This window comes from Eptatretus burgeri, chromosome 6 (assembly GCF_056783735.1).
Source record: "Eptatretus burgeri isolate ZD-2024b chromosome 6, Ebu_testis_v1, whole genome shotgun sequence".
In the NCBI taxonomy this organism is placed as follows: domain Eukaryota; kingdom Metazoa; phylum Chordata; class Myxini; order Myxiniformes; family Myxinidae; genus Eptatretus; species Eptatretus burgeri.
The window spans coordinates 12,855,021-12,867,106 of NC_140966.1; the positions used below are offsets into that span (position 1 = coordinate 12,855,021).

The following is a 12,086-nucleotide window of genomic DNA, read 5'->3' on the forward strand; positions in this document are numbered from 1 at the left end:
CATGAAACTTAAATTCTGTCAATAAACAAAAATAGTCTTTGACAAATCACCTGTGCCCCTTCAAAAGCCAGTCGATGATGCAACACTGTACAAGCATTAAACAGCCAAACAGTCTGTTCATTACATCATGAACTAGAACAGCACTCGGTAGAGCAAGTACAGTGCCTTCAGAAAGTATTCGCACCCCTCGACATTTGTCACATTTTGTTACAGCTTGAATTTAAAATGGATTTACATTTCAAATTTTTTTTTGTCACTGATCGACACAAAATACCCCGTCATGACAAAGTGAAAACATGTTTTTAGAAATCTTTACAAATTAATTTAAAATGATAATCTGAAATATTTTGCATTGACAAGTATTCAACCCCATGAGTCAGTACTTTGTAGAAGTGCCTTTGGCAGCGATTACAGCTTCGAGTCTTCTTGGTTATGTCTGTATCAGCTTTGCACATCTGGATTTGGGGGTTTTCTCCCATTCTTCCTTGCAGATTTGCTCAAGCTCTGTCAAGTTGGATGGGGAGTGTCGGTGAACAGCAATCTTCAAGTCTTTCCACAGATTCTCAATGCGATTCATGTCTGTGCCTTGGCTGGGCCACTCAAGGACTTTCACTTTCTTGTTCTGAAGCCATTCCAGTGTTGCTTTGCCTGTATGCTTGGGGTCATTGTCCTGTTGGAACATAAATCTTCACCACAGTCTGTGGTCTTTTGCACTCTGAAGCAGGTTCTCCTCAATAATTTGCCTGCATTTGGCTCCATTCATTGTTCCCTCTATCCTTACAAGTCTCCCAGTCCCTCCCACTGAAAATCATCCCCGTGGCATGATGCTGCTACCACCATGCTTCACGGTAGGGATGGTGTTTGATGGGTGATGAGCCGTGCTCAGTTTCTGCCAGACATAGCGCTTTGCATTCAACCCAAAGAGTTCAATTTTCGTCTCATCAGACCACAGAAAATTTTGCCTCGTGCTCAGAGTCTTTCCCGTGCCTTTTTGTAAACTCCAGGTGAGCTGTCATGTGCCTTTTTCTCAGGAGTGGCTTCCATCTGGCCACTCTCCCATAAAGCCTAGATGTGTGAAGTGCTGTCAGAGACTTGTCTTTCCGGCAGGTTTTCCCATCTCAGCCAAGGAACTCTGTAGTTATCAGTGGTCATTGGGTTCTTGGTGACCTCCCTGACAAAGATCCTTCTTGCCCGGTTGCTCAGTTTGGTCGGATGGCCATCTCTCAGAAGATTCTGGGTAGTTCATATTCCTTACATTTCCTAATGATGGAGCTCACTGTGTTTTCGGGCACTTTCAACACTATACGTTCTGTTGTACCCTTCCCCAGATCTATGCCTCCTCGCAATTCTATTTCAGAGTTCTACGGACAATTCCTTGGATTTCATGGTCGAGTTTCTGCTCTGACATGCACTGTCAACTGGAACCTCATATAGAAAGGTGTGTTTCTAAATCATGTCCAATCAATTGAATTGGTCACAGGTGGACTCCAAGTTGTACAGACATCTCAAGGATGATCAACGGAAATTCGATGCACCCGAGTTCAATTTGGAACGTCATAGCAAAGGGGTTGAATACTTATTGATGTAAGACATTGAAGCCTTTCATTTTTGATGAATTTGTAAAAATTTCTGAAAACATGTTTTCACTTTGTCATTATGTGGTATTTTGTGTAGATCAGTGACAAATTTTTTTAATAAAATCCATTGTAAATTCAGGTTGTAACAACAAAATGTAAAAAAAAGTCGAGGGCTGTGAATACTTTCTGAAGGCACTGAACCTCCGCCAGGCTGAGCGGTTTACGTTTTGTACCCCACTGATTGGCCAGATCTGCATCTAGACCTTAAACCAAAATCTAATCAGCTTGTTTTTGTCATGTACCCAACTCATCCACCAAGTTTTGTCATTTGGTACATGTAGTGTTGCTACAACCAGTAGACGGAGCCGAGGGTTTATGTTGGAGGTGGGACCGGACAATGCATGCTCGGTTCGGCATGGGAGTTGGGCCAATATGTTGGTAAGCTGAGGTTTGAATACATGCGATTGCTTTCCGAAGGTGTCACCTATTATTTCTGCATGGACAGACGTGTGAAACATGGTGTCAGAAGTTGAGAACCTTGTTGCTGTTTAATGCCGAGTGATTCTGATTGCTTGCTTTAAAATTGTTGCGCCTCTCGCCTGTCTGCTGTGCCGGCTGGTCGCCATTTTTTTTTTAATCCCAGCAGCATCTTGTCTACCGCATCTAATTCGCCACCTGTGGCCTCCAGCAGTGCAGACACTTCGACACGAGCGATGACGACCACAGCTACGGGTACATCGGTCATCCGGGGCACACCAGCAGCAGCATACCTCCAGCATACAGCCTCCCTGTTCTCTTGACTTGCACGTGGCTGGCTTTCCTGGTGCTTGGAAGAAGTGGAGGGAGAGTGTGGAGTTTTACTTTGATCTCACTATGGCAGGATTTGCAGAGGCAAAGAAAGTGAAGATGATTATATACCTTATTGGGACTGAAGGTCGGGAAATTCACAATACCATGTCCCTGGATTATAGACAGACCCAGTGCCAAACAAGTAATGGAGGCATTCGACAAGCATTGTAATCCTTGTCCCAATCAGACTGTGCAGCATTATAACTTCTTCACAAGAGATCAGCATCGAGGAGAAAATATAGACGCATATATGACTGTGTTGCGTGTCCAAGTTGCCACATGGAACTTTGGGACCATCCATGATTCCTTAATCGGGGGATCAAATAGTTTGTGGCATTGCAGATGGGACACAGCGAGAACAGCTGCTCTCGGGGAAGCTGACCTGGACCTTTCAAAATGCCTCCAGCTATGCAGAGCCACTGAACTCTCAAAACAGTGGGTACAAGAGATTGCATCTCCTATGGAGTCATCCATTCATGTCATGCAGCACATAGCATAGACACACAGAAAGCACGTCAAACACAGCAGCAACCACAACAAGCTCAGAGCAAACAACCACAGTGTAATGCCAGGAGTCATGAAGGTATTGTGTACAGAAGCACCACAGGGAGCACACAATTGTTCAGCATATGGACCGCGGTGCCGGAAGTGCTCGTTGATAATTTCGGCTTGGTTTGCATGCAGATCTGGAATGGGTTTGTCAACTCTGTGGAATCAGATGGCAGACTGGATGTGCAGCAGAGGCAACCTGAGGATGATGTCCTAACTGTCGCATTGCTTCCAAAAACCTTGGTTCCTGTGGAGCTTGTCAACAAAGTGCAGACTGCATATCTGAAGCAGATCTTCATGAACATGTACATGCATGGGAAGATTGTGAGGTTTCAAGTGGACAGTGGAGCAACATGTAATGTTCTGCCAATGAAATACCTCATTGGTCTGGATTTATCAAATCAAGCCAATGGATCAGACGCTGGTATTCTTCAACAAGACTCGAGCTAAACCAAAAGGCGGCCGTCGGATACAACTCATAATTCCTAGGAATGGTAAGCGCTATCACAATCAGTTTGTTATCCTGGAGCAGGACTACACCGACACTGGAGCATCACACAGTCCAGCAACTCCAGCTAATTGAGATCCAACTTGAAAATATCTGCCACCTAGCTCACTCACTGGCAACCTATCGTCCCAGCAAATTTCTGACACTTGATAATGTAATGGAACGCTATGGTGATGTCTTCACTGGTACTGGACTGTTGGAAGGGAAGTATCGTATTGAGACTGACCCCAGCAACAAACCAGTTGTGCATCCACCATGCAGAGTTCCAGTAGCACTACGTTCCAAGCTCGAGGAGGAACTCAGCAATTTCGGAAGGGCTGGGCATCATCACACCGGTGACAATGCCAACTCCGTGGATGAACAGTATGGTAACTATGATAAAGCCATCTACAGGGAAGTTGAGGATATGCATTGATCTGAAACGCCTCAACACTACTATCTTGCGGAGTCATTACCCAATGGTTGTCATTGATATCCTGCCGGATTTGTGGAATGCACGTATCTTCAGCACATGCGTCGCCAAAAATGGGTTCTGGCACGTACAGTTAGACGAGCCTAGTTCCTATCTGACAACATTCAATGGACCATCTGGTCGTTACCGTTGGTTGAGGATGCCATTTGGAATTAAATCTGCACCTGAAGTATTCCAGAGGCATGTTGAGCAGGCCTTGGAGGTCCTACCCAGCTGTAAGAAGCTTCTTGATGACATTTTGTTGTTCAGGGAAGGAAGAACGGATGAGGAAGCATTAGCCGACCACGATCAGAATCTGATCCTGTTTTTCAAGCAGTGGAAACTGAAAGGATTGTATTTAAACCCCGAGAAAGTGAAAACTGCATCAGTCACAAGTCTCCAGTCTCGGGCATTTACTTACAAAGCAGGGAATGGAGCCTCACCGTCAGAAAGTACAAGCTGTTGTGGAGATGCCTACGCCGACAGACGTCCCAGCGTTATCTCGCTTCATTGGATTTGTTATGTACTTCAGCAAGTTTCTGCCAAAGCTAATCGACCTCCGCCATCTTCTCAGACAACTGACTCAGAGAGATATTGTCTGGCACTGGACAGAAGGCCACAAAAATGCACTGTCTTCGATCAAGCGACTCGTCACCACACCGCCCATACGTATTACGTTACTCTTGCCCACAGACTGAGCTCACCCTTCAAACAGATGTTTCTGACATCGGACTTGGTACTTTGCTACTCCAACATGGTCAACCAGTCACGTTTGCTCGTCGGGCTATGTCTGATGCAGAAACTAGATATGTGCAAATTGAGAAAGAACTTTTGGCCATTCAGTTCGGGCTCAAAGTTTGACCAGTATACCTACTGCTTGAAGGTGAAAGTGCACATAGATCACAGACCATTAGAAATGATTGCCAAGAAGGATTTAGCTTGAGCACCAAAATGCTTGCAGAGGATGCTAATTCTCTGTTGACACCTGTTTCTGACACCGATACAAGTTGATTATTCAAGACAGGCTCAACTCCTGTGCTGTACCCAGCATGCATTGCCCGGTCCTATCTCCAGCATAAACCCTCCAACATGAACCTCCACCCTCCACGTTTTGAAATATTATGCTATATATTGTTTTTGGTCCTATCTGTCAGTGGTGAAGAATCGCTTGTGTAATTAAAAACATTAAAAACATTATCTGGTACCGGATCCACGAAAAATTCCTGGGGATCCAGATATGTATCTTCACCAAAATCGAACCAATTTGTCCTTGTCACACACCCAACCTCTCCACCAAGTTTTGTCCAAAGCTGTCCATAATTTTTTTGAGATATCCTATCCATGTAACGGGAAACCGATTTCCTAGCATGTAACGGGAAACTGACTTGTTTATTTTTGATCTGTGATCACAAAAAGGTCTTTGACCAGTGTGTAATTTGATTAGAGCGTCCACCCTGAGTCTGCGAGGTCAGCGGTTTGAACCCTGGTCGAGTCGTACCAAAGACTAGCAATGGTATGTGCTGCTTCCTTACTTGACGCTTCGCATTTAAAATGATGGAGCATGGCCAAGCAACCATAGTTTGGCAATACAAGCACAGGCTTTGTTGGGCCTCATGGCTCCACATGCGTCAAAGTTCCTTGTAAGGAAACTCGTATGATCCATGAGTCCGATTATAAATTATCACCTGATTGTTTTTGCATGTCCGCGATGGTATTGTGGATGTGGCTTTACATGATGTGGAAACACACGGTAAAGGATATAAATTTTCCCGAACGAATGATCTGCACATAGTTTCCTCCCCCACCGATGGTTGGCAGTGATTATGTTTTCACCCCTGTCTGTCGGTTTGTTTAAAAGATATCTCAAAAAGTTGTTGACGAGTTATGACAAACTCGGTGAATTAATTGGTCAAGTGACGGGAACAAGCGGATTCGATTCTGGTTCAGTTCCGGATTCAGATCCGGCCTATCGGTGGGATACAAAACGGCAACTGTTCAGCTTGGTGCTGGTATGCGCTCTACTTGGTGCCGTTATAGTTTGGAATGCATCCGTCTCGATTTGTCATCTTGTTTTGCTTGACTGCACAATCCGTTGAAGCCAGTGTTTTTCAGTTGGGTGCAAATGTGTAATGTATGAAAACGTACACCTATCTGATCTGGTTTCATTGTTGTTTGAATCTAATTTCGTCCCTTGTGATTTGGGCCGGCAGGATAGTTTGGAGGGACGTACGCTCACCTTTGAGCTGTTTTGCCTGGTTTTGAATCCCGCCCCAGTTATAAACGGTGACATTGGTGTTTCGTATGCAGAGTGCATCAATGCGTACACCGCCCGGTGGAATGGCGTTGAGCCGGATTCATCCTCCTGCCCATTACTGGAGATGAGGTGGTTGTTAAATGTGGTGGTTATATGGTGTCTTTTGTGAAGAGTATAGGCGAGTTATCGCCAGCACCCGGAACAAGTTCCAAATTCTTGACAAGCGATTGTCAGAACTGGTCAGCCGGTTCCAGAAGGATTTGCAGCAGAACCGTTCCTCCCTGCTGACTTGGCATGAAGGTGGGAATAGTTGGATCATTTCGAAGAAGAATCATCTATTGTGATTCGTTTGAAGGATTATATTGTGGAATTAAAATTTCTTGCATCGAATAATCCTGAAACTTGCAGGTGAGTGGGAGTGTAAAGTAAGAATTTAATGCTCCATGAACTTGGACACAAAAATGTATGTTGGTGGACAATTGTACTTTCTCCCACCTTTCACTTTTGTAGTTATTTGATCGTCTGCGGGAAGAACAGGCCGAGTTTGGTGATAAGATAGTGCCTGTGGCCAGTGACCTGATGCAGCCTGACCTCGGGCTGAGTGCCAGTGACATGGAGCATCTGCTGTCCTCTGTTAATATCATCATCCACTGTGCAGCCACCATTCGCTTCGACGAGCCACTGAAGTGGGTACTCAGATGGATTTTTGCAGAACAAACATTGAAAATTGTATGCTGTTCAACTACAAAATGGTATTAAATTTGTATAAATAACAATAACCATTCCTTTCACGCCGTGAGGTGCATGGAGCTGCCGAGGCAGTTTCATTTTGGCTTAGGAGTACAGTCCTGGATGGATCGTCACTCCGATGCAGGATACTTGAATGTGTATTACCCCAGTAAGCTGGTCGTCATTTTGCCAACTCAGAAGGATTACGGGTTGAATCAACCCACCTGGTGTTATCGCAAAGGCACGATGGACTTGAACTGAAGACCCTAATATCTTAAGCCAGCCGCCTTTACCGTAAAGCCAACACCAAGCTTATTAAATTTGTATGGCCAACTTTTATTGGATTGCTCAAGTTATTGTCAGTCTTCCTCTGGGTAAACTATGCTTTTTCTTTTTTTTTTTTTTTTTTTTGTATACCTTGGTCGAGGCTCGTATGAGAGCTAACACACAACTCACAGCAAGGAGGCATGAGACAAGAGGGGCGGGAGTGGAAGGGACAAAACATTGGGGAACAGACACAGGTGAACTGTGGAAGGGAGAGGGATGGGGATGGGACGGGGAACATGGCGAGGGGAAGATGGACATTAAAGGGACTTTCAGGAAGGAAAGCAGGAGAATTGAAGGAAGTGGGCTTGGGTGGATTATCGGGGGTAGAAAAGATCGAGGATTTGGATGGGGGAAGATAAGAGGTGGTGGTGAACAGCTGTTTTGAAAGCCTGGAGGGAAGAATGGGAAAGAATAGAGTGAGGAAGTTTATTCCAAAGGCGGGAAAAAAGAGGAATGAAAGAGTGAAGATGAGCCTTCTTTTTTCCCTTTTTAATTTTTTTTTGATTAATGTTATATTGATTATCTCAATATGCAATTATCAGTATGATCCCATCATCCATCCATTGGGACCATACTCTGTGCAGAGCATTGGTGCTGCTTAAGCAGTCTCCTGGGCTATTGAGCACAATCCTGAACAGGTCGCCACTCCGACACGGGATACCAGCATGCTGGAACCCATTTTTCCAACCTCAGAAGGATGACAGGCTGAGTCAACCCCACTTGGTGTTAATTTAACAGCCAAGTGGGATTTAAACTCAGGACCTTAGGATCCCAAACCCACCACCCCAACAATTAAGCCAACACTCGGCATCCCATCACACCTGGGATCAATCACCATATCACCATTTCTTTAAGATGCACTCAGAAATTTTGGACTCGGGCTGCAAGAGGAAAAAAAACAAGAAAAAAATAATAATACCTGTCTATACAATGCCCCAATATTGTTTTTATACATTAGTCGTCAGTCGGCGCGCGCACGCACACACACACACACACACACACACACACACACACACACACACACACACACACACACACACACACACACACACACACACACACACACACACACACACACACACACACACACACACTGGCATTTAGATTCCAAAAGATCCAGTCAGTGAAATCTGCACAAGTTTTCACAAAATAAAAGAGGAAGTGCCTAATTTTGTGTTTGGCCTCGCACATTGTCGATGTGAAATTTCCCTTTATGCACTCACAGCTTTGTTTTTGGTGGTCATTAAACTGTGTAAGAAACACCAGCCAAGTAAAATTGTTCAGACTCATCAACTGATAGTTGAGTAAAGGTCATGGGGATTGATCTGCAATTTTTGAGTTTATCTTTAATTTGCCATGAAAACAAACTTTTACAGCAAAATTAAAACCAAGTGATTCAGTGAGTGGAATTTACTGCAAATATATTTACTGATGGGTTGACAATATGAACAAAGGTGTGTGCACGCGTACACACACACACACACACACACACACACACACACACACACACACACACACACACACACACACACACACACACACACACACACACACACACACACACACACACACACTCGTCGGTCCTCCGCTTGCCCTGTATGAGTCCGACAAGTCATAACACAACTGCGATGGTTGATCGCTTTGGGGTCTTCCTCACCGGACACAGTACGTGTCTAAAGGCCATGATACCGTGCGAATTTGATGTCTGAATCAACCAAGCATCACACCGATGAGGCATCCCACATCATATGCCACAGTCATATTATTCACCACTGTGAGCCATTTCCACAACACGACCCCCCACCATCCTCCTTCAGCCTCTGCTGAGGCTGCACTTAGGAGTGGGAACAATGCTGGTTAAGACCCCATTTATCATTCTGGACTCCTCCCCAACTTTGTCTGAAAATCCCTCATCGACAACAAAATCCAAAAACAAGCAGTGTTCAAGCCCAAGTCTAATGCGTCGCTCCTCCAAGGCTACTCATTCATCTGCTAATACACCAAGGTGTACTCTGGATGCAATTTGAAAAATGTGGTTGGGAAAGGGATGGACGTACCAAAAGGGCCTCTTCTTCTTCTTGCTCCGAAGAGTCTATGAAGTCTATGGACCCCCCTACCCAGTATAAGACACCTCCAACGATGTATTTTATTGCCCTGGGTCCCAGCACTGCAAGTGTCCTTGGTGACATCGCCTGTCAGCACCTCGTACTCTCCTCCGGTCCAACAGCCTCTCCACAACTGGAGTTTTTTTTTTTAATGGTCTGGAGGGCCCACAAAAATAAATTTCCAAATAACCCACATTGCCTTTCAGCAGATCTTCTGGATCCATATGACCTTTATATGGTATTCTGCCTATGTGGCCCAACACAAGTAAATGGCCCTTGTGGCTCACAATAAATGACAACTCAGCAGGTGAATGGCTATGGAACAACAGGTGGCATAGCTGGCAAAACTGTAAAAGGCTTGGCAAGTTGCAAGGTGAAACTGGTAGGTGGCAAGGCCATAGCTAACTGCAAAGCTACTGGCAGTTAAGTGGCCGTCAGATGATGCCAGCCAGCAGATGGTATCATCAGTTGCAGAATCATGTGGTAGCAGCAGGTATGGTAGCTGGCTTCAGCCCTAACCTAACTCTATCTCTCGCTGCCCTGCTAATCGTGATATTCTGATGTTTAACTCCTGCACCTCAAAACCCTTCTAAAATAATTTCTTGCTTCCTGGGGCCCGCTTTTAAAGCTTTCACTGGTGTGGTCCTATGTAACAAATTTTACCTGCCGCTTCACGTGTTGGTGTTCGGTCAGATCGAGACTGGCCCTTGAATATTCGCACTGTGCCTCCGCACATTATTGTGGCTGGGCGGTGTGGCTCTCATTGCAGATCCTACCTGCTTTACTCCATTGCCACATCATGTGCTGCTGGAGTCACCCCCTGCCATCCCTGAACTGCAGTGCTTCATGCCAAATTCTGTGGGAGGCCCTCTCTGGCCTCTCTCCACAAGGGCTATCACTGACATGTGGTGTGCCAGTCCCTCCCCCAGGGTACTCAGATCACTCTCAATACCCCCTTCCCATTTGGGCTTCTAGTTTTCCTGGACCCAGTGTTCCCCAGCGCCAGAGTGTCCCTCCGCTCCAAACCTACTCGCTGTGAGCCACACTCCTAGCCCGTCAATGAACTTCGTACCAAAATTAAAGTCCCTGGACTTCTTTCGCATCAACACCGAAACAACATCCACATTCCGAAACGGCTGGATCCCCGCTGTCTAATTCTCGGGGAAACCTGAAATCTTTCAGTTGAGAGTTAATTTCCCATTCACACCATAATTCACACCTTATTTGCACCTTATTCACATAGTCTTCGCCTCCAACACTCTGTCATCCTTGTCCGTACCCACGTGAGACACCAGTGCTCGCCATGCTCCACAATAAACTCTTCTGACAAGCTCATGCTCCCCTCCTCGTCCCTTACACTACGCACGTCCCTTTTATTCTAATGTTGCAAAGCTATCTTTTATAACATGTAATTGTTGTTGTCTGCTGTGCTCCTCCCGTGTACTTGTAAAGGGTTCCTGTTGTGGTGGAATAATTAATGTTATCTTTAGAGCCACGACGTGAAACATTGAGGTCCCGTTTCTTCTTCCTCTAGTGAGGAAACAAGCTTTTAAAGTAGGCAAGTAATGTGATTAAAGGAACAACGTTTTCTTCCAAGTAAATGGATTATTCACTTTCATTCCGAGTAAATGCCTTTTTTTTTTCCCCTTTTCAACGGTACCGTTTTTAGCTCACCTTGACTTTAGTCTGGTGAGCTTATGTGATCGAGCATTGTCCATAGGTAAGTCAGTCAGTCAGTAAACACTTCAGTCATTATCGCTTAAACCAAACAGCCGATTTTGATGTAACTTGGCCACAACCTTCATATCTAATGCCTAACAATAGTATATTCACCGCATCAAAATCTGCACTCATTAATGGGTTGACATCAGGCCTAAAACGCCGAAAAAAATCCTGCCTTGACCTACAGCGGGTGTCGCATCAGCAGCATAGCCATGCCCTCAGCCAAACACGTGACTTGTAAACATGTATTGCTGGAATTGGCATCGAGAGGGCTTCCGTTCACTCAATTACTTGACCAGTTTAATCGCATAAAATTTCGCCATTTTATGACGTCATTGACTGTTGCTCCTGATTATTATTGACAGCAGAAACTCAGATATAATATACACGAGTCATGGGGTGGTCGGCCCAGGTTTACCCCCGAGTAGATTTGTGGTGACAGGCGGTTAACACCGCCAGCTCCCGGGACAGTCGAGCGGTCTTTCCTCATTAAGAGGAGGTGGACATGTTGATCCTTGGAGATTTTAACACGTGCTCAAAGGGCATGGCGGAGGGCAATGGTGGAGGAACAGGGGGTTTATCGTCGAACCCCACTACAAATGGACGAATATATATATATATATTTTTTTTTTTTTTTTTTTTTTAAATGAACACATTTAATGAACATAAACCAATATTTACAAAGGACGACAATTCAAAAGGAAATGATACAGTAAATAAATCCTAAAGTCGAGGCCTCGCACACAGACTCAAATACGGACAACGGAGAAACAAAATAAATAAAAAAACCTTCCCTCCAAACGATTGCTTTACTTAGTTTGGCCCAGAGCTGACCCTTGTGGAACTGGAATTGAGACGCTTCGCTCATAGTGGGGCGAACGCACGCCAGGCAATCCGTGAGCGGCACTCCACATAAAGGCTGAAAGCACCAGTGTAACGGTTTCGGGTGCACTGCTCGTCCTCATCAACCCGGTCAGAAGCAAAAGGCCGGCGTTTTACTTTGCCACACGAGCTG

General features: G+C 45.1%; 1 protein-coding gene across 9 annotated transcripts in view; it reads left to right on the forward strand.

Annotated features, from left to right (window-relative positions):
- Positions 1-12,086, forward strand: part of LOC147024307 (fatty acyl-CoA reductase 1-like) — an 88,018-nt gene that overhangs the window by 23,403 nt on the left and 52,529 nt on the right. For 8 of the 9 annotated variants that reach the window (XR_015058955.1, XR_015058956.1, XM_085884054.1 and 5 more), the window contains exon 3: positions 6,699-6,874. Coding sequence is in view for 7 of the 9 variants with exons in the window: in XM_085884054.1 (XP_085740180.1) it covers positions 6,699-6,874 (176 nt within the window). In the remaining 2 variants the exon portion in view is untranslated. Of the gene's footprint in view, positions 1-5,742; positions 5,944-6,698; positions 6,875-12,086 lie in introns of those variants that run through there. The other variant, XM_085884058.1, reaches the window with a different exon arrangement.